Source organism: Phlebotomus argentipes, unplaced genomic scaffold (assembly GCF_947086385.1).
Source record: "Phlebotomus argentipes unplaced genomic scaffold, Phlebotomus argentipes genome assembly contig_15, whole genome shotgun sequence".
Taxonomy (NCBI): domain Eukaryota; kingdom Metazoa; phylum Arthropoda; class Insecta; order Diptera; family Psychodidae; genus Phlebotomus; species Phlebotomus argentipes.
This window is the reverse complement of record NW_026776181.1, coordinates 14948060-14973156: the sequence shown is the minus strand read 5'-3', so window position 1 is coordinate 14973156 and position 25097 is coordinate 14948060. Positions and strand designations below refer to the sequence as shown.

The window sequence follows — 25097 nt, the reverse complement described above, 5'->3', positions numbered from 1 at the left end:
ATTTACTTGTTAAAGCTATAAAAATACAGTCTGTTTAACTCTAAAGCTTCCCATTCGACGTTGCCTGAGGAATATCATATAAGAGATCAAGTAAGAGAGACAACAGAGAGATGATAAGAATACTTACAATTCGTCGAGCCTCTTCTACTTTCCAGATAAGAGACTTTTTTATTGCCAGGAAAATATTTACTTATCTAGACTGATTAAACAGATAAAGCAGTTGAGCTGGCAAAAATCATATATTTTCTGTTTTATTTCGGGAGACAGAATGTCTCAAAGCTACTCAGAATACGCTTCTTCACAGAGTCGCAGTTCATTAGTCTGCAAGTCAACCTTAAACCTCACGATCTTATCTTACGATTTGAACTTGAATTGCAGGGCCAAAAAGTGTTTCATTTCTCAGTGTTTTCAAAATATTCTTTTTTATTTCTGAAGTAGAAAAAGTTTAGAAATCCAGTGCCAAAATTAGTGCTTTGGTCCTTTTCCAATGTTCGCCGCGTAGGCCATCAAGTGTGGCAAGTGACTCTGTTCCATCGTTCCTGAGAAGAGATGAGCAAACGGTCCGGAGGCGAAGACGCCAACGTCGTCTCCAGCGTGCGTCTCAACATCAGCTAAGGGAACATAGAAGGGATAGAAGGACATCCAGTGGCTGAAGTCCGAAGTATTTGGATCGACACGACTTGTAGCTCGATATTGGGTAGAAATCGAAGGTCCGTTGGCGTAACTCAGAGTCATGTAGGCCTTCTCATCAGATCCCATGGCTTCTCTGCCGAACAATCCTCGATCGACTTTGCCAAAAATATCATTTCCTCTCGTCTGAAAGAAGCAGAATTTCACGTGTTTCTGTGATAAGACACTTCTGCACTAGAGAAAAGTGTGACAAACTATTTTCTTCAGCCTTTGAGCTTTCCAAGCCCTGACAATTACTCTTATCAGTCTAATCTAGTAGTTCTCAAGAACACAGTACGAAAGATAGTGAAATGTAGGCCAAGATCTTACCGGATATCCGGAAACTGACATGGTGTGAGAGTGATCCGAGGATACGACAATCAGAGAGTCGTCTTCGCTCAGCATTTCCCGCGCCGTCTGGACAGCTTTGTGCAGCTCAATCGCCTCTCCAATCGCCGCCCGCGGAATCGTGTAATGATGTCCGTGATCGATTCTGCCGCCCTCGACGAACAAGAAGAATCCCTTGTTGTTCTTCTTCAGCACATTTATGGCCGCGCGAGTCATTTCTGCCAAAGTTGGTTCTGTGTTTTGAGTTCCTTTCTCTTGACTCTCCAGATAGAATTGCATGTCGCCATTCTCGAAGAGTCCCAGAAGATGTTCAGTGTTTGTGGGCAGATTGAGTAAATCATTGCGATTCCACACGTATTTCTTGTTGCGTTTGCCATCGTTGAGCCACTCGGAGATCAAGTTGCGGGAATCGTTGCGATATCCAAAGCCATTCTCCTCGTCTGCGTACTTAACATCCCTGAAATGTCCTCGACCGCCACCGAGAATCACACTGAATCTGCTTCCTGTCGAATCTTCAACTAATTGCCTCGCAATGTCCTTAACCACGTTGGGATCGCATCCACTCTGGCGCACGACGAAGTCATTCTCCCACATTCGATCGGCGACGTGAGCATAATTCGCTCCCGGCGAGGCGTGAGTCACTGTGGTTGTCGTGACGATTCCTGCGGACTTCCCAGCGTCCAGAGCCCATCTGGCGAGGGATTGCACGTGCGTGGCCGGATCGTTTGCCGCATTGCAGTCTCCGGCGGGCACTTGAGCGTTCACGCCGAGGGTGAAGAAGTTGGCTTTCACGCCGCAAGAATACGCGGTTCCCGTGCACGCCGAGTCAGCCACCTGCGAATCCACGCAGTACGTCTTGGCCAGGCCGCTGAAGGGGAACTTCTCGAAGGACAGCTGCTGCTCCTCGCCGCCCAGAGCCACTCTCGTGGCGAAGAGCGTGGGAATGCTCATGCCGTCGCCGATGAAGAAGACAATGTTCCTCGCATTGTTGGTATTTATGCGCTGACGAGCTTTCTGGAGGACGTGTTCATAGCCAAGATTGAGCCAGTACTCCGAAGTCTTCTCATAAGGATATCCCGATCCGCGAGGAGTTGCGAATGAAGTGTCCGATCTGGTTCCTGGATTATTGTGCAGTCTGGGATGCAGAGACGCTTCTTCTTGCATCTTCTGGCATCGCTCAGAGCCAGTTTCTGCACAATTCTCAATAACTGCACTCAGGCAAGTCACTGCCATCGCGGCGAGGCACAAAATCTGCAGACACTTCATCTTGCTATCAACTTCCGGACTTGACTACTTTTCGAGCAAGAACGCCCACGCTTTTTATACTTGCCAAATCTCATGAGCAGATTTTGGCTCTCATAAATTTAATTTTTTTACGAGCGCTAGACAAAAGTTTACCACTTTTATTATTACGCGTGATAAGAGAATAAAATCTTCGTCGTTGTGTAATGGCTTCGCAACTTATGGTAATTGGTTGAGATACTAAATTGTCCTCACGGTGAATGTTATCACCTTTCTCAAAGGTGAACAGATTGTTAATTTGGACTTTAGAGGGAATAAATATTAATATTTCAGCACTGTTAAATGCTTTGAAATGGCCAAAAAAAAGAGACTTTTACAGCACTCACAAGTGCCATTATGTTATCTACTATGCCAGAGTACTTTTTCCATCACAATATTTATTCACGTGTTGCAAAGCCAAAGCCAAAGTCTCGTGTTTCCTTTTTCCTTTCGGATTCGCTTTATTGAAATTCTCCTCGAATCTCAAGGATTCCAAGCGCAATGTGACACAAAGGAGAAGGACAAAAATTGCAGTCGCACTTCATTTTGCACTCCCTTCGACTGTTGTTGCCCATAAAACTTCTTTTTACAACAACACGTGTTAGTGCACAGCCATAAATTCGTGCTTTTATGTGCTTTCCATTATGAAGCTCATCTTTTTTTCGACTTTTGCGACTGAAACAATGACTTTATTCCCATAAATTCCCACACAAAAACAGTACAATATCAATCGGCTGAGTATTGCCGCGGCTTTCCGAGGCGCGATTTAAGAACGCGGTCCTTTGCCGATGCTCGCCGCGTAGGCCATCAAGTGTGGCAAGTGGCTCTGCTCCATCGTGCTCGTGAAGAGGTGAGCAAACGGTCCGGAGGCGAAGACGCCAACGTCGTCTCCGGCGTGCGTCTCCATGTCCAGCGGCACGTGGAAGGGATAGAGCGAGGACCACTTGCTGAAGTCCTGCGTGTTGGGATCGACTCTGCCCGTGGTTGAGTAGTGATTGGACTGAATTGGCCCGTTGGCGTAGCTTAAGGTCATGTAAGGCATTCCGTCTTTGGCATTTCCCCTGTCAGTCTTCCCAAAGATGTCATTTCCACGAGTCTGCAAGACGCGAAATGTCCTTGCATTAGCACATCTCGATATGTGTTAAATTTACAGCTTGAAGGTTTACCTTTGAGGTATTATATAATCATTATATATGGGCTATATGGTAATGTTTGTTCAGCGATGCGCTGTGATAAGGTGAAGGTGAGATTTCGAGACGTCTTCGCGTTTACTCACCGGATAACCAGAGATAGACATGGTGTGAGAGTGATCCGAGGATACGACAATCAGAGAATCGTCTTCGCTCAGCATTTCCCGCGCCGTCTGGACAGCTTTGTGCAGCTCAATCGCCTCTCCAATCGCCGCCCGCGGAATCGTGTAATGATGTCCGTGATCGATTCTGCCGCCCTCGACGAACAAGAAGAATCCCTTGTTGTTCTTCTTCAGCACATTTATGGCCGCGCGAGTCATTTCCTCGAGTGTTGGCTCAGTATTTTGAGTTCCTTTCTCCTGACTCTCCAGATAAAATTGCATATCTCCACTCTCAAAGAGTCCCAACAGATTTTCCGTGTTTGTGGGCAGATTGAGCAGATCATTGCGATTCCACACGTATTTCTTGTTGGGTTTGCCGTCATTCAGCCAATCGGAAATTAAATCGCGTGAATCAGAGCGGAAGCCGAAGCCGCCCTCCTCATCTGGGATGCTCGAGTCACGGAGATGTCCTCTGCCACCGCCCAAAACCACGCTCAGTCGACTCCCGACGGGCCCATGGACGAGTTGGTGAGCAATATCCGACACCTCATTAGGGTCGCATCCGGATTTTCTCACTATGGCGTCGTTCTCCCACATTCTGTCCGCCACATGAGCGTAGCCGGCGCCCGGCGAGGCGTGAGTGACAGTGGTGGTCGTGACGATTCCGACCGATTTGCCGGCATCGAGCGCCCACTTGGCGATTGACTCCGTGTGCGTTGACGGATCGAGGGCGGCTTTGCAGTCTCCCAGAGGCACTTTGGCATTCACGCCGAGCGTCATGTAGTTGGTCTTGACGCCTGTCCAGTAAGCTGTTCCCGTGCAGGCGGAATCCGCCACTTGGGCGTCCACGCAGTACGTCTTGGCCAGACCGCTGAAGGGGAACTTCTCGAAGGACAGCTGCTGCTCCTCTCCGCCCAGAGCCACTCTCGTGGCGAAGAGCGTCGGAATGCTCATGCCGTCGCCGATGAAGAAGACCACATTCTTCGCCGTGTTGGTGTTGAAGCGACGACTGAGTTTGTCTTGGACGTGCTGATGTCCCAAATTGATCCAGTACTCCGAAGTCTTCTCGTGCGGATGTCCAGACGATCGAGTGGCGAATGAAGGCTTGGGATGAGGATGCATTGTCTCCTCCTCCAGTGCTCTCTTGCACGCCTCCGCCTCGGATCCTTTGCACTTCTCAAGGACTCCAGCAAGACTGAGTCCACTGATTCCCATCAGTGCGAACAAGCAGAGAATCAGCTTCATTTCAACTCTGAGGCTCTCGATAAACTTCACTGAATACATCAATCTAATAAGCTTCTGCTTTTATAGCAATTTGGCCAATTTGTCTATCAGCATTTGAAGCATTCGATGGTGTTTAGATAAGGAAATTACAACCCTTTTTCTGCTCATCATTCACACGTGAATTCTGTGTGCTCGAAGCTTGGCCAGAAGTGTCGCACTTCTTCAAAATCACCCAGCAGACAAGGCTGGTTTATCATGCATGCGCCATGAACTCTTGAGCAATTTTGGCCACATTCAAGTTTCTCAGCTGATAAAGCCCCAGAATTTACGATCATAGCGGAAAGAAAGCCTTCCAGGTGAGTGAAAAGAAGGTGAAAAAAATGCTTTTTTGAAGATTTATTTGTCCATTTGTGTAGTTTTACATAATAATCCATAAATATTCTGTTATAATATCAATTACGAGTATTTTTTTCTGATAGATTATAATAGAAATTCTTTACAAACATCATACATTTATATGAAGTGATCAACATTTTTTGCTACATGGAGAAATATACCATCAATATATAAATAAAATAGAACTCTGGAGGATTTTCTATCAAAAATAAATACAATTTATATATAATTTTTCAAATTTTTCTCGAATTTTCTCTATAATGTTTCATGACTTTCGAAAAAGTGTCCTGTGTCTAGAAGAAGCATTTTATATTGGAATTCTTTAAATTTTCTTTCTTTTTTTGGTATATATTTTCACAAATTCTCGCTCATGAGCTCTATTAATATCAATCTAATTTCGCTTGAGTATTTATTTGTTAAACATTTGTTGCTATCTGTAGATAGAAAGTGCTAAACCAGAGTATAGATTCTTCTCTTTATTTTTATAAATATGTTTTTTTTTTGAATAAATACTTGAATAAGTTTCTCTTCAAAATATTTTCACTCTTCGAGTCAGGAGGGAAAAATATATATTTCAACTCTTTATTGTTTTTGATTAAAATCTCGCTTTTCGTCATGAATATATATTTATATTTCAACAGATATTTGAATATGTTAATCTGTGTTCTGTTTTTTTTATCGTCTCTGGAAGACTTAACTTATCTATGTTAGTTATGCGCATTATTTCCTTTGTTTCATGTTTTTTTTTCTTAAACTCCTTTCAACCAAAAACCAATGGTAAAATTATGCAAATGAAGACAATTTCTAATTGTTTGTTTTAATATTTACTCTGCGTAAAAAATATAATTTCTCATTTCATGTTGTAAAGTGTTTTATATTTGATAAAATCTCTTGTTAGGTTTTTCTTTCTTTCTCCTTTTATATAGAATTATTTGAGTGTGTAAAATCTGTGAGAAGTTTGCAATATTAGCTTTCATAGAACTTTCCTCAAATCTCTACCAAATTGAAGAATTTACATTTTGCAACACCGAGAAAATACATCTTCTTGTGGATCATACCCTGATATTTGATGAACAAAGTAAGGTTAATGATATCTTTGGGATACTCATTATGTACATTTATGTATACATTAAGGTTTAGTACATCCAATTATACAGTATATATCATTACAGGATAGGCAATTGTGATCATGGCACGCAATTTACAAGGTCTCTTGGCTGCCAACCTACACAATGGGCGGATTTTTAACTCGCTTTTCCTGGCGCGCGAGGGGCGAAAAGAAAAGCCCCTCGGAAGTCCGCATGCCATGCCATCACACTACGACGTGTACCATCGAAAGAGAATACGTGTTCACGTAGCTTTGATTAATTTGTTATATGTAAATTTGATTAAAATGTTTTTTTTTTTCAAATACATCGTCACGTTCAACATCATATACAAATGCACAGTTATTCATGTTGTGTTACAGGAGTTTTTCTTGTCTTTTTTTTCATTTAGTTGGTCATAAAGTTTTACACCATTTTCCATCTCTACTTGTTTTATAACATTGTCCATTATTATTATATATATATTTCACTACAAGTTACACATTTATATCTTTTATATGCTTGTCTCTCTTCATGAGGTCTTTAGGCGAATGGAATCTAGAAGCGTTACATTTCGAATTTTTCACTCTACTTACAACTATTACGATTACATTACATGATTATAATCAGTGACTTGTTGCTTAACATCTTTTGGTAGACACAAATTTCTCTCTAACACACCGTCATAAGTTAACGACAAATTCTTCATAAGATATTTGTATAATGTAAGAATCATGTAGTAATTTTTACTTTTAGATAAAAAAGACTCTACATTCCTCTATCGAACACTCTTTTCCTACAAATTACTTTGTCATAGGCTCAGCTACAATTTTTTCTATCCTTCCTCGTGGACTTAAAGCTCCTAGAATTGGTCTAATAGTTTGAGGAATTCGGAACGAAATACTCGCGGAGGATTTCAAAGTTAGGCAACCTCGGCTAGGATAGAACCAAATACACACCTCCTAACGAAAAAAACTCCTAACGATATCTTCAGCATGACATGGTGAAATTTACACTGACAGCCAAGATGTAAATCATAAAAGTCGTAAAAAGAATGTGTTTTTGACTGAAATTGCAATGAGATTTCCTTCATTATACAAATTTCCCACTGAAATCTCGTGTTGCGCCAGTGAGATGGATTTATAAGAAGCATTACCATTGATTGCAAAAGAGTCATGAAAAATATTTTATACTCCGCCAGAGACGTTTTTTATAGCATTCTCTGTCTCTGTGGATCTACTGTGCAAGTCTTCTAAGTATTTTTCTGCTATTTTTATATCTCTTTTAAGTATAATCTCGAATGACTAAGTTTTCGCGTCGTTTTTTTTCCCAAGACATGGTGCGCGTTATGATTTCACCTTAAACACTACAACACTACATATATTCTTATACGTTTTGCAGATTTTGCATGAGTTAATTCAATTTACTTTGAGATAGAACATGTCGAAGGGTGCCTCGAAAACTATCAAAAGCCAAAATCGCTATTTTTCAGCAGAGCGAGTTCAAAATTTAACGTTAATTTACTTCAAAACCCTCAAAACGTCTTCAAATGGTTCGTTAAAGTGCAAATATTGCTCTGTATTTATTATTTTGTAAATATTTCAGTTGATTTTATTGGTATTTATTGAAATTTTTGACTAAAATGTGGCAAAATTAAGAGAAATTCTGAAAATAATACTTTCGAAAATTGATTTTATCGAAACAACTTCTAAAAATCAACTTTTCATACTTTACTTGAACTTTTCCTTGCAGTTTTCAAGCAAAAAAAAGAAAGAATATGAAAAAAAAATTCATTCAATGTCTAAAAACCGTTTTAGGATAATTCTGGAAATCTAAAAAATGCGTTTTATACGTTTCACTGCAATTTTTGAGACATTTTCCGTGGAAAAATTCGACTTTTCATTCGTAAAACATGACAATTTTTTCCAATTGTGCTTTTTGATAAATAAGATTTTTCACTATTGTCTCATGAGATACAAATATCAAAATTTTTGTACAGGAAGAACAAATAAAAAGCTTTTCAAAAATACCCAAGAAAGAAAACTATGATAAATCGACTTTTCGTAGTTTTCGATTCACCCGTCGATGTAAGATTTGCTCATATCTTATAGACGATCTTCCTATGCTACTGATGACATTGCACATTCACACATTGCACGCAACGTTGACGAACATAATCCTGGATAGAATTGATTACGACAATATTCTAATCACTTGAGTGCTCAAAATAGTGAATTCTCTCGTGTGGTCACCAAAATTACACCTCCAACATCCTTTCTTTCTTCCTTCCTTCCTTCTTCCAATTGTTGAGAGTTTTCCTTGTTGTCAAGAGCCGAATAGAAAAGTGCAATTTACAAATTAGCACTCAATTGGTCGGAGAGAATGTTGTCCATTCTCTCAGCGTTTTCCCAGAAAGTTGTGTGTCGACAACGAAAGGAGGAAAAGTCCGCAATTAACATTTTAGTGGCCAATGGAAGTATATAATTCCGAAGAACGCAAGAACTCGAGATGACGAGGTTACCCTCAATATATATACTAAATTAATTGTGCTTGTTGGAAAAATTCCCTCCTTCTTCAGCAGCACGACGCGGATGTTGCATTTCGCCGCTGAACTCTCTCCGCCCAAAAAATTCAATTAGGACTTCAAAATTTCCTACTTGTCCTTTTTCGTATCGTCGAGGCCCTTCGCTTTGCTCTTGCTCCTTGACTTCCTGCCAGCCCGACGATAGCAGAGTTTGCACTAGTTTTTCGCAGTCAATATCATGACGAACTCTGGAAAAAAAGGGAGCACAAGCAGGATTTATGGGATGAATTATCGCGGGGATGTCGCGAGGATTACCATTGTAGTTGACCATGCCGTCGCCATCCAAGTCCGCCTCCTTGATCATGTCGTCCACCTCCTCCTCGGACAGCTTCTCGCCCAGATTCGTCATCACGTGGCGCAGCTCTGACGACGAGATGAGTCCGTCGTTGTTCTTGTCGAACACCCGGAACGCCTCTCGCAGCTCGTCCTCGCCGTCGGCGTTCTTTATCTTCTTCGACATCATCTGGAGGAACTCATTGAACTCTATCGTGCCGTTCCCATCCTGATCCACCTCGTTCACCATGTCACGCAGCTCCGTCTCTGCAATTTGCCGAATTTACATCCCGGACAATGGGGCCAAACGAAATAATTACCCGTCGGACGCTGGCCCAGAGAGCGCATCACGACGCCGAGCTCCGCCATCGTGATTGTGCCGTCCTCGTCCTTGTCGAAGAGCATGAACGCCTCTTTGAATTCTGCAATGCAAATGAGAACTATTGTGAAAACTCTGCTGACCGAAAGTCCGATGAAGCATTCGTCCGGCTGGGCAAAAAAAACCCTTTCAATCCTGAATTCCAAATGGCAGCTTACTTTGGCTTGTGGACAGAAACACAGTGCGACTTCTCAATGGTGGTTTTAAAAGGCATCCTTTCTGCCAATCACAATGACAAACCCATTCTTTCATCTTGGCGAATTAATTCCACTGCCTTTGAAGTCTCAAACACGTGGATTATAATTCAAATTTGCTCTCTAACTCTTCCCAATTTCCTTCTTTTCCCTCAAACTTGGGTAATCAGTTAGCCCAGTAAGAAATTGTTGTACATAAAATTCACTTAAACATTTCATGCATGCCTAATTGGAGGAATATTCTATTAGAAAGCTTTCATATCAGAATTAAACAACTCCTAAACTTGTCCAAATTGAATATTTAAAGTATACTTTAGTGGAAACGAAAAGCAAAATCAAGGGGGAGATAATATGCCGTAAACTGTATGTTTCCACATCATTTCAAGTCGGTGAGACCGATATTCTGTGGCGTCACGCGTCTTAATCTTAAGACCAAGCTCGCACACACACACACATGAAACACAAAAGAAAATACTAATATAGAATAGATAATAAATCTCTTAAGTTACTATCTGATAATTCTGCAAGAATCAATTTAAAGCCGCTGTTTTGGACATTTTTCTGACCATAGCCTCAAAATACTACTAAGATATCTTGAAAGACTCATTCAAAATAGCTTATTTACGGTCAGAATAGCGCAAAAAGTTGTCTAAAGAAACAATTCCCAAGCATAAATGATTATTTTTGAGGTTATGTTCTATTTCGAAGCAATTTACAGTGTTTTCTGGCATGAAAGGGTCAGAATAGCAATGTTTATCGTATGAAAATGCCTAATTCTTAGACTTGAGCATAAGAATTGATGTGTTTAAATGTGAATTATTCACTAAATCTGTCTTATATTCGTCACATAACCTAGAAAAGAATGATTGTGATTGTTTCTAGCGCAGAAATGAAAGGAAATCCAAAGAATCGGGATAATTTGTCATTAGAAGAATGATTTAGGAAGTGAAAATTGCAAGTTTTTGAACACTTTCAGTTCTTAATACCCAAATTCTGATCATATTATCTCCTCCTTGAGTAAAATAGGTATTAAATGGGATTTGCTGTAACGATCGAAACAGGTAATGCTTCTCATCCAGATTTATTGCATTCCCAATGTGAGATTTTCCCTCCGTCGAACAATAAATTCCCAATCGATATTCACAAAAAGCCCCCAAATGCCACCCCCTGAGTCATTAAAGTTCAGGCAAAAAGCCCACAGCGGCTTCATTGAGAGTGGACTGAATTTGGGGGAGTGTGAGAATATCAATTGAGCGATGTATTCGCATACGATTAATGTACACAAGAAAACCCACTGTCATCATCAACCGTAAAAAGTGCCATTAGATTGAAATGTTTTCCTCCACGCGGGAATGACGCGAGGAAAGAGAGAAAAAAGCGGCGTGAAAAGCGAAAGTAATGGGCTCAAGAGACGCACTCAATATGAATGAAAAATTCAAGTAGTTCACGTGCTGGCGAGGTGAGAAATTGCGTTTAATACTTTAAACATACCTGCGACTTGCTCCTCTGACAATCCATACTCCGTCTGTGAGGTGAGAAAATCCAATTAATGCATGAAAATTGGGAAGATTTGTGTGATGTTCGCGCACAAGTATTATACTTTGGGGGGAGGGATTAATGTGGGGCGCACGCAATTTAGAGAGTGTGGGAAAAATAAACGAACCACATTCCGACATATGAGAGTTTATTTTGTAGTTGTGTGTTTAAAAATTTGTTTTTAACACACTGCCAAACAGACGCACGCAGAAAATGGCGAGGCAAGGAAAATGTATGAGAAAACTGTGAGAGATGCATTGATATTTCTGACGCTGATCAGCATCTTAATTTTAACTCACTGATTGCTGCTGAATATCTATACGACTCGTTAGTTTTCTCAGTCTCTTGTACTCCTTGTGATACACTGAATCATCTGAACTCTTGTCATCCGACACTCTTTCCATCTGTATGGGCGATTTTATTGAATTTCACGCAAATCCTATTCACTCCAAGACGTCTCGGAGCGTCTTGTTTATCTCTCGCGTCGCACTCAAGACACCCACTTTCAAGTGTCGCACGATTCAATCAATGGCTAATTGCCTGAGAGCTGAGGTTTAATCATGCACTGATCATCCTCTCACTGGCCTTATCAATGATCCCCACAACAGCATTAACAGGCGGGCGGCGTTCAGACTTCATAAACACCACGATAAAGACTGAAGATGTTTTCACTCACGATCCGTCTCGATTGCGTGGCGGCCAAATTGATGCTGTCTCACTGATACGACACAATGTGTATGAATATTTGGCCAAACATCTCCTTCGCACAGCATCTTTCCCTCCCAAAGGGCTTTTCTCGCTGTCGTGCAAAATATAATTAAATTGCGCCCCAAATGATAATTTTGAGCAACAGTTCCACAAACTTCTCACGATGACACTCTGTTTTCTCCATGTTGCTCACTTGAATGATTGCGAGTATTAATTTTTCCGCCCTAGCAATTTTCCTTTCGCTTGTAGCATCGCTTTATCATAAGCACTGCAAGCACATACATATTTTGCGAATTCTCCCGGATGTTTCGTTTTGAAAGTTGACGTGGAACAAATTTCAATGGGAAAATTAGTGGAGAAACTATTTTTGGGGCAAAGACTCAGCGGTGAAAATTGGGGGTGGGAATTTAATTAAAATTTTCATGATGTCCAGAGACGCCCCTGACGGAGCGCATTTTCTCAATGACCGCACTGCTGCGGAAATCAATGGGCGAATTTCTCGTAATTCGCATTTAATTGGCCAATTCAGTGAATGCACACCTCGTAAATAACATTTTGGCGAGTGTGACAAAATCGGTGGCATCTCAATTTTTTCCCCATTTCCCACCCAACGAGTCGACTAATGTGAAAATCCAATTCCTAAATGGACCATGTAATTGTTGAATGGGCGCTCCGGCTGAATCGGGCGTGTGTAGGTGTTGCACAGGGTGAGCGATATGTGTTATTTTTAGCCTCATTCGTTTGTAATCAATGAAGAAAAACTTCAGCGCCCGCCGCGCGAGATTCGTGAGCGAGAAAAATAACTATTTCTGTGACATACAATTAAAATTTCACTTGTCTATTCGCACTGCTTAACAAGGCCGCGGCTGTCAGCCGTGATTGCCTTCACTCCATTATTGATTCCAGATTTCATATATGTGTAAAAGTTCACTCACGAGCTTTTTCCATCTCTCTCTCGTCTTGAATTTACGATGGCGCACGATAAGATTTAGTGTGGTTAAGTGAGGAAGTTTGACTGAGAAAATTCAACTGTAATTATAAATTGCAAGGTTTCATTTAATGAATTTCGCCGAAATGTCGCCATGAGAGGAAATAGTTTTAGTGAGAGAGAGTTGAGAAAGTCTCTGGGACATTTATGCTTTTTGTCACTTAAATGGGTTTACATTAGGGACAGAGTAAAATCTGCTCTGAGATATTTAATGACTCTTGGGAATTCATAAGAATTCCAAACTATACACAGAATCACTGGAGCTTTATTTATTGATAGGAAAGAACGGGGAAAATTCAAGAATTTCACCGAATGAAAGAACACTTTATCCAACATCATTTACTATAGAAACCTGACTTTGTTCACGAAGTCCAGACATCTTCAGCCAAGGGGAAAGTCACTGGCAAGTTGAGACCATTATCTTTGGGAATATTCAACCATTTTTTTTTATTATTTGTTATTATTTCATACAAATTCTGATTTTCTTTTGGTTTTTTTTTCAGAATATTTATTCAAAATTTGAATATGATTGAATTATTGTGAATATTTTGATTCTGAATATTGAATTATATTATTTTGCTTTTTTTAGTAATTTTACTTGGGAAAATAATATTTTTTATTATTATTTTATTCGAAATTTGATTATTTTGTAATTTTACTTGGGAAAGAAATTTCTTTTTCTTATTATAAATTCAGAATTTGATATTTTGTTTTTTTAGTATTCCTTTTTTGAAAAATAATCTTTTTTTGTATTCTATTCAAAATTTAGTTGTTTTTCAATTTTACTTAGGAAAATAATCTTTTTTTTATTTTCTTACTCAAATAATTGATTATTTGATTACACAACATTGTAAGTTTTCTCAAAAATCGCCTTGCGATTTGCCCCTTGTCTTCAGCATTCGGCGAGTCTCTTGAGCAACTCGCTTATTTTTCCCACGACAATATTGCGCCCCAATCAATACAAATGATGAAATATTTCTTATCATGGGGCAAAAGGGGAGAGAAATGGGCAATTTGTCGGCGAGGAGGAACTGCAGAGCGACTCACCAGATCAATACGGACGATTAGGTCGTGCTGCTGATGCTTCTTCTTGGGCTTCTTCTTCCCGGCCGGCGGCGGCGGCGGGGCCGCGACGGCCACCTTGTTCTGCGACGCCGACTTGGGGGTGCCGGGCTTGCCGCCCTGCTGCTTGGCGGGCGCGGGACCCTTCACCGAGTGCGCTGTGGCCTTGGCGGGCGCGCCCCGCTGACCCGATGGCGTCTTCTCCCGCTGCGCAGAGCTCTGCCGCAAGTGGCCACTTCCGTCCGCGGGCTTGTTGCGGGCCTGCAAAATAGGCCACCGTCACAGGACGTGGCGTGAGTGAGTGGGCTTTGGCTTGGGCGGCACGTTTTCGTCATAACTTTCGCCACTACAGCGTGACAAACTAATTGATGTGAGGCACATTCTCATCAAATTCGCACGCTTCTCACAAATTTCGAGAAGATGATTGAGCTGTGCGCTTTCATTCATCAAATTCAGCTCTTGCTGCTGTGCAAAATTCGGCTGCCAATCCAATTGAGAGAGAGAGAATAATTTTGGGGTGGGCAAACTTGGGCGGATTTCACACAGGAAATTGAATAGAAAAATATATATGTTTATTGAGAAATTTTTTCTCCTTCTTCTTCTCTCATCTTCAGGATGGCAATAAAAATGTTTTGTGTAATTTATCATTTGCTTATTATAAAAGAGTGTTTTGTGCTTTGCGAGGAGAAAAAAACCAGCTATATTACAGCAAGTTCAGCCATGAGAGCATACAAATTACTTTAATTCTATTTTCAGGCTCCAATATTAAAAGCTATAGCCATGAGCGAAGCGGCATCTTATAAAATATATTTATAACTAGTTGGAAAAGCGTATCATGCACGACGATATTTTCGCGTATGAGTGTAACGTCTCATAATTCTCTTCCGCCGTGACACATGAAAATACTTGAGGCAAACAATATGAATAGCGTGCTTCCCACATTGACAAACGCGACTCCTGTTGCTCCGCGACCAATTTAATTGGCCAAAGTGCGAAGAGATCACTGCAAGCGATATTTACGAGACACTCTGAATTCCGCCCTCGCCAAACATTTCCAACTTCAAATACCGGACATTTCTCGCATTATTTCACCTGCGCATTCATCACTCTGCCAAAGGTCATCACTTCATCACTTTGACGAAATCCCGAGAATGCCGAGAATGACTCAAAGAACTGTTAATTAATCAACAGAATGACATGGATTTTAGTCTGCAAATTAACAACAATGCTAAAAGATATATCGATTGTACTGCAATTTCCATGTTATTATCACAAAACACATAAACATCGAGAGTGACAAAGTATCATATCAATAATGGCAATTTCACGCTAATTAATATGCAACATATTTATAATTGATATTGCTTTTCAAAAATGAACAACCAAATATTAAGGCTTTTCATCAAGGGGCAGATATTATGGCTGGAAGTGGTGTACAACTTCACGGAAGTGTTTAGGAATTGGAAATGGTTAAATATATCGAATATTCAGGCATTTTCTACACCATTCTGTTTAAAAATGTCAATTATATTGCTTTTTCTAGGTTATGTGATTGATTTAAGACAAATTCAGGTGATTAAAAACTCATCTAAATCATGAAAATTGTGTTTAATCTGGGTTTCTTTCTCTTTTTCTTGGCAAAGTTGAGTTTTTCTGTTTAAAATTGCATCATATTAGGTAAGGAAAAGCTTAAAAGTCAATCATAACCTCAAAAATTGTATTTCAGTCTAGAAAATTGTCTTTTTTCGCTTAAAATTGGCAAATTTAATGTCATTATCTTGTAGAGATATTGTGTTTTTCGCCGTATTCACTAATTTTCTGGTGTAAAAAAGGTTCAAATTAGGAGAAGAATGATCTTAAAGTCGCATTCATAACCTCACAATTTGATAAAAATGTTTTTACCTTTGCTAAAACAGAAAACTAGAAAATCAAGACACAAATTTGCCATGAACGAATCAAAGAATGACAAAATCAATTTTTACAATCCAAAATCTAAGCATTTGAAGAGCTTTAACTTCTTCGTAATTCGTGTAAGTGTCTGAAAGTGGTGTACAGATTTTCGGCATATTATCTCTCCCTTGCTTTTCATCGGAAATTATCGTGTCAATTTGTGAAATGGCATGAAAAGCACGGAAAATGGAGTGTGTTTTAAATTGCAAATGCGAATTCGTGTGCCACAGAAATGCATTAGAAGTGCATTGAAGGTGATGTGCGAGAATGAAAGCTCAACTCGAGAGAATCCATCCATCACTCTTTCGCACTTAATAAACACACTCTCGGCAAATTCCACTCATGTGACATCCTCTTAACCAAAATTGCCAAATTACATTCCCCTCGAAAACCACAATACAGGATGTGTGATTCAAAGTGAATTTTCCCTCACATATGCGAACGTGTAGAATGCTGAGGATGACGAATGTGTGTGCGGAAGAGTTTATAATGTAATTTCTGGCTAAATGAATCACGTGAAGGCGAAAGAATACGCGCTAATAACTCCAGAGCATTGAAAAGTCTGTCTTTTCCCCTCGCAAAATGCAGGAAAGTCACGAAAGAATTGATGGAATTTCCTCATGTGTGAAGACATTCCACAAATCGATGTTTATTCTTACAATGTACTTTACGTACCTTTAACTCGAGTTTGACACGGATTTTCCCAACTCAAAATAATAAACCATAAATGTGTCTCTTTGGATTGGAATGCAAATATATTTTCAGGCAAAAAGCTGTAAAGTTGAGGAAATATTTGCCCAGGATTTATTGTTAAAAAATTTTATCTGATCGTTATTCCAAATTTACGACTTACAAATCTTGCGGCAAGCAATTTTCCACACTTCAATTATAATTTGTGTTAAAGAAGAAGAAAAAAAAATCCTACGCGAGGCGCGGATTTTTGTGCCTCTTATGAGTTGATTCATTCTGTTATTTAGCATGTCATTTATCCCTCGACGACAGAGTGAGAGGGAGAACGCGCAAGAGAGAAGAAAAAGTGTGTGTGGTAAGTGAGAATGAAATGATGGAAGATAGATTGGATAGACAATGTTATTGGTTAAGAAGAGGTTGAAAAATGTATATTCTCAGCACGATTTTCCGCCACGTGACCTCTTTCCTTTTGACTCAGCATTTTGTTTTTATTTATTTTATTTTCGTACATAATTAAACTTGACTTTGGCGAGCGCCAGAGCGAGAGAGTCGCGCGAGGGGGTGTTCCTTCGCGAGACGCCTTCTTGTAAATAGACACATCGGAAAACCACTGGAATTTTAATTCATTATAAAGCCCCCCCCATGAAAATAGCTGTAGAACCGCTCGTTCTCAGCCCAAATCGCATTAGTTTCACTTGGTCCGTCGACGGTTCTGTTTCACCATTCAGATCCTCTCTCTTCTCGGCGCCTCCCGAACTCGCAATCCTTTAACAATGGTCAGTAGATCCCGAATTGATTTATCATCTGCATTTTGCCCACACGAGCGTAAATCCATTCCGCGTGTATATTGGGATTAAATTACATTTAATTAAATCTGTGATAGCTGCCCGAAATGATAAAAGCCGATTTTTAATGAGAAAACATAAAAGGGAACAGCAAATAAAATACATGAAGTATTTTCCACCCCAAATATATATATTAATTAAGTGATTCTCCATGTAAATATATTCATCATTAGCATTGGGCTGAAATTGATATTTATTTTGCAAGTGAACATTATGAAATTAATATAATATCAAGTGAAATAAAACCAGTGCGGGTGTTTTTGCAATTTCGTATTATTTGTGGAGCTTTTGTCAAAGCTTCATTGTTAATTAATTGAACGATAAATCAAGGAGAAATTCAGCTGGGACTTATTTTGCTGCACACTTTGCTGCACTTAATTTCATCTAATTTCACTTTAATATTGACACGCGGGGAAAATTGCATTTTCCCCAGTCATGGACAGTTTCTATATAGAATGAAAAAAAAATCTGATGCGTGCTATTTTTGCAAAGCTCCATGTGAAAATACAACTTGACACTCTCTGACAGTGTGGGGAAATTAATTCTCATCCATCATCGGAGTGGCTGAAAAATGCTAATTTTCCAACCATTGTTTGAACTACGCGCGCTCTTCTGTGCATCGCCGACGGTCTGCAGAGGACAAAAGCCTGCGGAGTGACATAATCGATTTTATAGACTGAAAAGATGCTGAAATGCAATGGGAATTCTGTGTGGGAAATGGATTTAAGTGAAAGGGCTGAAAGTGAGATATACCTTTTGCTAATGCGAATTCAATTTTTTTCTTCCCTCTCACGCCCAGGCTGACGCTTTGGACACAGAGCAGGTGCAGTGTAAGTTTTCTCCACTCTGATGGCAAGCATAATATGGGAAAATTTAAATTCATGGCATTTTCTCGCGCGCCTTTCAGTATTCCGCCGAGCTTTCTCCATGTTCGACTCGGGCAAGACAGGCCGCATTGAGAAAGAGAAAGTTCGCACAATCCTGAACACATTAGGCCACACTTACGATGACTCGGAACTTGAGTCGCTGCTTGTGGCTGAAGATGCCGAAGGTAAGCACTTTTCCGCTGCGAAGACACCCCCAATGATTTAGGGGAAGTTTGGAGGTAATTTGAGCAGAAATTTCAACAGTTTAGTCCTAAATTCATGAAATTTGTTCCTCTCGATAGTAAAAGGATTAGAGGGGACTTTAGAAAACGATTCCTAAAGGAACTTAGAAGCAAACATGTTGGAATTCACCTAAAACTGCTGAACAATTTCGCGAAAACAACCCTTTTTCCGCGGTAAATTGCGCTCCAAACTCTCTTGCTGGGATAAGAGGTCCTTCTGGTTATTTCCCTGATTAATTGTCCCTTCTGGCGCAGTCGAAAAATCTCCGTACGATCCTTTGAAATCGCGTATTGTTCACCTAATCAAATTTTGATATCAAACACTTATAAAGTGGAGATAAGGAATGAAAATCAACAGGAAAATTATCCTGAAGACACCTCGAATTAATTTAAACCATTTTAAGAACCCAAAACAAATATAATGGACTAATAATCAAAGGTTTCTGAAACGGCGCTATTTAAAATCTCGACTTGTTTTCTGCTTTGGCTCAGTTTTGATATCACAAAGTGATCAAGGATTAGGCAGAATTTCTTCAAACTTTGCATGGTAATTACTTATTAATGAGGGAAAATTATGTCTCAGAGCCGCGGGGGTGCTATTTAAAATCTCGCCACTGTACATAAGTTTTCTATTTGAAAGTATTTAACGCTGAAATTGAGGGAATAGAAAATCGCACATTTGAAGCGCAATTGTGCAAATTCTGGACTTGATTTTGTAGCCCGAAGTGGTTCACCTGTTCTCTAGGAAAACTTCTCTGGGTTTTTAAAGAGTGAAATTGGGTTTGTGCGAGCGACGCGCGGAGGGAAATTGGCGTGGAAAAATGGTTAGAACAATCCACAGAGAGGCAGCAGATTGCAGATATTGGGAAATATGTTATTGAGTGGGGGAAGAAATTTGGTGATTTATGCCAATATATGGCAGTCGTGGTGTCTCAATAGTGTTTGTGGGAGAGGCGCAAAGTCCCATAAAAAGGAGACACTCGGCGATTGAGATTGGACTGTATGATATACGACTCAAGGAGCTGTGTATGGGCTGCCAATGGGGAGAAGACGGAAGGAGATATGATAAATTAAATTTCACCAGAAAGAACACTTTTTTCCCTTCACACTCCGGCTGAGCGCCAGTTATAAATTCCCATTTTAGGGACTCCTTTTGGGCTCGATAAAACCATTTTTCGCCTTTTCTCCACGAGGTTGTGCTACAGAAATACATTTATCAGCACCTTGAACTCATTTAATGATGATTCACAGCTTGAGATTTCACAGTCAAACAAATGGATTCGCGCCCGCAGAAAAATAGTTTAATTTTCACCATTTTTCTTCGCTCTCCGCCGAGCGCCCAGGGAATTGGAGGAAAATGATGTCTGAGAATTTCATAATAACCGCTCGCAATCCCACAAAACACAGTGATTTACAGTGTTTAGCATGTAAATCTTCTGGCTCTGTAGTGAAATATGTATTGAAATAGGACAAATTTTTGGTGTATCACGGATTACATTAATATCATATAATGTAAATCACTCTTTCGCCCATGAATAGGTTCGGGAAAATTGGATTTTGATGCCTTCTGTCGAGTGGCCGGTCGATTCGCCGAGGAGGATGACGAGGCACTCCAGAAGGAGCTGAAGGAAGCGTTTCGTCTCTACGACAAAGAAGGTATCACTATGATTCATGTTCCGCAGACTCCGGAAATCTCACGGCTCTTAACCCACTCTCTCGCACAGGAAATGGCTACATCCCAACGTCTTCACTCCGTGAGATTCTCGCCGCTCTCGATGATCAGCTGACGAGCGATCAGCTGAACGAGATGATCGCCGAAATCGACACCGATTCCTCCGGCACGGTGGACTTCGACGGTAAGAATCGCCTCAAGACGCTCTCAAACACTCAAATAACCGACCTTTTTCAATTAACAGAATTCATGGAAATGATGACAGGCGATTAAGTGGCGTTGCAAGTGAAATTTTTTATCCAAACTTTATCTTCACACACGGAAATATTTGGACTGCAATAAATTAATGTCATTCAGAGAGAACAAATTTTACAATAAATCCTTTTTCAACAATTCCAAAATGTTTGCATGCACTGAAAGGAGAATTTGCTGAATATTCACGAAGGCAAGATTAGTTTCTAGCAATCAAGGATCTCTAATTTAAATTGCACACTGCAAGAAGCATTTATCGGAAGAGAAGGAAAAGTAGAGAGCGTCTATTATGTAAATTTGCGGCAAGAAAATACTACAAAGCAATAGTTGCAGCCCTCAAAATGCAATAACACTGCAAAATGCCATACAGAAAGGAGAGCAATGTTATCTATTCTATATATATATTATTCAACTGTACAATCTCATAACCGTCTATTTTCCGCAATGTCTTTCGCACAGAAAAAGTATAATGAAATCTTGTGTTTTCTACGATTAAAAAAGTGGCCCAATCGTGGAGCAACTTGAGCAAAACTCGCATGAAACGAGAACATTCGTGTGAGAAAAATCTACTGATTGATTTTTCACCTGGCTCAGACTCCTAAAGCTACTTGTGCTGACACTTCTGGCCTGAAATAAATCGGTAAAATTGATAGTATCACAGAAGGAAGATGTTACAGAGAGTTAAAGGATAGATTCTGCCTAAGCCAACACATTTACAATTCACTCCTACGCTATTTATTTACACACAAACTACAGAGAGAGAAATGGAAGACCATTTACGACATTTACTCATTGCTATAACTACACATCCTCTTTGACAGGATAATTAAAGCCTTGGGTGAGTCGTTGGACAGTGTGTGGATGCAGAATTTCAGATTAGTCCAGTTTCTGAGGTCAGTTTTGAGTTCAACCTTCATTTTGAGCATTCATAAATAATGCGAATATAATTTTAAAGACATTCACGCGAATTAGGAGAAACACTAAAAGGCCATTATTAATGTTGGACAGCTGTTTTGAGGAAATGTTTTGAGAATTTATGTACATCCAGATCTTTGGCACTCTATTTATTAACATCTTCACATGTAAATTTGAAACATCTGTCAAACAATTTATGACAAAATACCGCAGAACATCAAAAGAATTTCACGTGGGAAAATGCTGGACACTCAAAACAAAATTCAATTTGATGATAAATCTGAAATCATAATGATGTGGAAATGTGATAATTCACAACAATATCCAGTGGGGAAAGTGAATAAAATCCATTCTGCATTTTCCCCTTTGAATAATAAATCCATTTCGTCACGTTTTCGATGGCCAAAATTGACTTTCTGTCCACACAGAGTGAAAAGCATTTGATTGAGCGCCTGAAAGTTCCTTATTTGCAGGTCAAAAGTGAACTGCAAGTCCTGCAGACATACAATTTTCATCATCGAGCGGCATTACTGACGGCACTGGGTGTTTTCAGGCAGTTCGCAATTGACCTGTTTCTGCAACCTCACAGCGAAGTTTTCCACTGGAAAATGCTAAGTTCGCCTGACCCACATACATATGCATTTTCGATAGCGCACGATTTATCGATTAAGTCTTGGAGAGATTTTCCTCCCTCGAGAGAGGACAGTTCATCATCGTGTGGGTGGCTCAGGGATTCCCCGAAAGCTCTCCTCGTCGTGCTTCAGCACTTGATGACTTCATTAGAGCTTTAGGCGTGTTCCCTTAATATTTATGGATCACCTCTGCTCATACATAACGACTTTCTAATGGTGCAAAGTGCAAAATATTGCAAGAGCGAAATCAGATAACTCCTTCACTTTGCCAGCCAACTGGGAATTCCCACCCACACTTCTCAAGCTGAGGAGTCTTCGTCGATGGCACACATTCACCGGAAATTATACTTGAGCAGTTTCTATTCATGGAAAACTTTGCTGTACATATACAATAATGCTTTGAATGTGCGGAGCTGAGGCGAGAGATTAGTGGTTTGTAGCCACCCTCCAACAGCCCCAACAGATATGAAAAGCCTGCAAAATTATTGTTACTTTCTCACAATCTCCAGGCTGTGCGGATTCTGCTGACCTAAATCGTCCTGACTTTGAAATTGCCTAAAGGAGGAAAGCCAGCTTCAAAGGCCGCAAATTAAATAGACTTTCCGAACATCACCCAATGAATTCTGATATCCCAGCAATATGTTCTCCTTGAAGCCAATTATTGCCATTCAATTTTTATTGCATTCTCAGGAATTTTTCCGCACTTCAAGGAGAAATCATATCGCACGATATTCGTGTTAAAATAAATACAAAACATAATGTATCATTGGTATCATTTTTTTTCTCTTCCACACAAGCTGTATAAGTTCTTGGAATTGACCGAAATTTTCCCATCTCAATGTACAACTTGATTAATTTTGATCCTCCCCAAGAAAGGTTGAGATAGTAAGAGTTTTAGGGTCCCTTTTTGGCCAGAGCCTTTGGAAGTTTGCTCTGCGGTTCTTCCTGAGAAGGACTCGTCTGCTGAGGCACGGAAATGGTGAAAGTATAGTTTTCTCACCGCAAAAGCATTCGCTAAGATGTCCCCAAAATGTTCTTTGACACTTCATCACCAAGTTTGGCTATGAGAAGAGATTATCTGTGTGTGTGACAAGTTTAGTAAGTCGAGCTCCTCGAAGACATTAAGAAAGAGAGAGACGAGAGAAATGTTCTAGAACTCACAATTTTCACCTATTACTTTCAACTGTCAATTTGACGGTTAATTATGTGTAATTTTCAGCTGAAAATACGCTTTATGAAGACGCATAATTTGTTTTGCCACAGATTACTCCAGCCAACCTGTGTGAAAGATTAATCACGATGGGCAATTTTTGTTTACTTGGCGCTACACAGAAGATTATTATGATTATTTCTGTAATATAATCCTTCATGACAGCCCAAATCCCAACATAATTTTATATTCATGGCTGGGAGATTTGGCGGCGCTCTTTGTTATGTCAGTAAATGGTCAATTTGTAATCCTCGTGAATGTTGTCGTACAGCCATTTTGAGCGAGAGAAGAGGTCCCTAAAACCCCATTCGGCATGTGATACATCTCACTCCGATTAATCACTGCTGCGCATAAATATGTGAGCATGATGGATAGATACATACTTTATTGCGGGTCCTTGCAGCTGGGGTGAAATCGTCTTTTGACTTCCTCCGCTTGTCCTTAAGTATCATCCGAGCGGCGGCAAATGCCATGCTTACACAGTGTCTTGTAGTCTCGCTTGTTGATAAATGCTCGTTGGAATATTTACACGTTTGAACTTAATATTACTATCACTGAAAGTGGGCGATTCAAAATTGTGGTGCGTTTTGTGCGACAAGAGAAGAGGAGGGATTTATTAATCCATGTGGAGATGCTATTAAGGCAATCACTGACTCCTCCCTTGCTCATCACCCCGAACAAGGTTTATTGCTCTAATTCCATTAGTGTGTCCACTGAAATCCTCCCCTGAGATTTATGACTTGTTTATTGTGGTATTACTTATCACTTTATCTCCACCGTAAACACCTTTGGACGCACTCGGCATCGTCAATTAAACCACCTCTGAGGCAAATCGCTGTGTGAACTCAAAGACAGAGTCGCGGTTTAACTAGAACGCGGAGGATTTATTCGTCAAAAACCACCTGACATAGCGTGATGACTTTCTCAGTGGAAAATCATCAGTGAAAATGGCTTCTGCACCACATTTTTCATGTGCTCCCGCAAAAAAAAACGCCAACCCTTGCAACGTCAAATCCTTTTGAGGCAATAAAATGCATTTCAACGTGAAAATCAATACAAAAGTGCCACTTTTTCAGTCTCGCTTGTCCTATTTTAATGAGTAATGAAGGATTTTCCACGTTCTTTTTTTCGGCCACCTTGCTTCTGACCAACTTCGCCAATAGCACACTTCAATCTGATTATTTAATGCATTTCCCACTTACCACAAGGAAAAGAGTTCAGAATAGAGTAGAGGTGGAAGTCTGGAGCAGAGTTTTCATTCTGAAACTCCGTGGCTTCGCGCAAGGGGGAGATAATACAGTCAAAAGTGGTGTACAGCTCAGCAGAAGTAGTTAAGAAGTGGAAATTGTTCAAAAACTTACAATCTTCCTATCTTGACTGCTTTTTTACTGGCAAATCTTCAAAATTCTCTGAATTTTCTTTGATTTTCACGCAAAAACATACGTAATAAACTTTTTTCTAGGTTATGTAATGAATTAAGGATAGATTTAGTAAGTATTTCACATTCTAACACATCAATTCTTGTGTTCATCGGCGGAATTCTGCATTTTTATGCCAATAAACCCTGCAAATTGCAATGAAATCGAACCAAATTGAACATAACCTCAAAAAGAATAATGTGGATTTAGAAAATGTTTATTTAAAGAACTTTCTGGACAGTTTGGAGTCTGAATTAGCAATTTTGAGTTCATTGGCAAAACATAACAGATGATTTGGTAATCTAGAAAGCTACTGTGCGGTGACTTTAAAGATTTCTTAGGGCTATTTTTAGGTTATGGTCGGAAAAGATGTACAAAAAAACGTTT

The 25097-nt window shown here is 40.0% G+C and overlaps 4 protein-coding genes across 10 annotated transcripts in view; 1 reads left to right on the top strand and 3 right to left on the bottom strand.

Moving 5' to 3' along the window:
- Positions 1-465: 465 nt before the first annotated feature.
- Positions 466-1983, bottom strand: LOC132262493 (membrane-bound alkaline phosphatase-like). Its single transcript, XM_059761774.1, has 2 exons — positions 1000-1983; positions 466-816 (listed from the first exon to the last, which is right to left on the bottom strand). Exons 1-2 carry the CDS (start codon positions 1966-1968, stop codon positions 466-468), a joined length of 1320 nt encoding a protein of 439 aa, XP_059617757.1. The 5' UTR covers positions 1969-1983.
- A 1081-nt stretch (positions 1984-3064) lies between these two features.
- Positions 3065-4873, bottom strand: LOC132262492 (membrane-bound alkaline phosphatase-like). The gene is made up of 2 exons (XM_059761772.1): positions 3575-4873; positions 3065-3394 (listed from the first exon to the last, which is right to left on the bottom strand). Exons 1-2 carry the CDS (start codon positions 4871-4873, stop codon positions 3065-3067), a joined length of 1629 nt encoding a protein of 542 aa, XP_059617755.1.
- A 321-nt stretch (positions 4874-5194) lies between these two features.
- LOC132261440 (calmodulin-A-like) overlaps positions 5195-25097 on the bottom strand; it is a 44215-nt gene continuing 24312 nt past the window's right edge. For 4 of the 7 annotated variants that reach the window (XM_059760259.1, XM_059760258.1, XM_059760256.1 and 1 more), the window contains exons 2-8: positions 23676-23846; positions 21121-21162; positions 14004-14279; positions 11216-11249; positions 9472-9573; positions 9134-9418; positions 5195-9066 (exon numbers count right to left, since the gene is read on the bottom strand). In XM_059760259.1, coding sequence (XP_059616242.1) covers positions 9035-9066; positions 9134-9418; positions 9472-9573; positions 11216-11249; positions 14004-14279; positions 21121-21162; positions 23676-23765 — 861 coding nt within the window. In that variant the 5' untranslated portion in view covers positions 23766-23846 and the 3' untranslated portion in view covers positions 5195-9034. Of the gene's footprint in view, positions 9067-9133; positions 9419-9471; positions 9574-11215; positions 11250-11559; positions 11885-14003; positions 14280-21120; positions 21163-23675; positions 23847-25097 lie in introns of those variants that run through there. The other 3 variants (XM_059760261.1, XM_059760262.1, XM_059760263.1) reach the window with 3 other exon arrangements.
- On the top strand, positions 17330-20684 carry LOC132261399 (troponin C-like). The gene is made up of 6 exons (XM_059760199.1): positions 17330-17434; positions 18303-18333; positions 18411-18554; positions 20151-20267; positions 20336-20467; positions 20528-20684. Exons 1-6 carry the CDS (start codon positions 17432-17434, stop codon positions 20554-20556), a joined length of 456 nt encoding a protein of 151 aa, XP_059616182.1. The 5' UTR covers positions 17330-17431; the 3' UTR covers positions 20557-20684.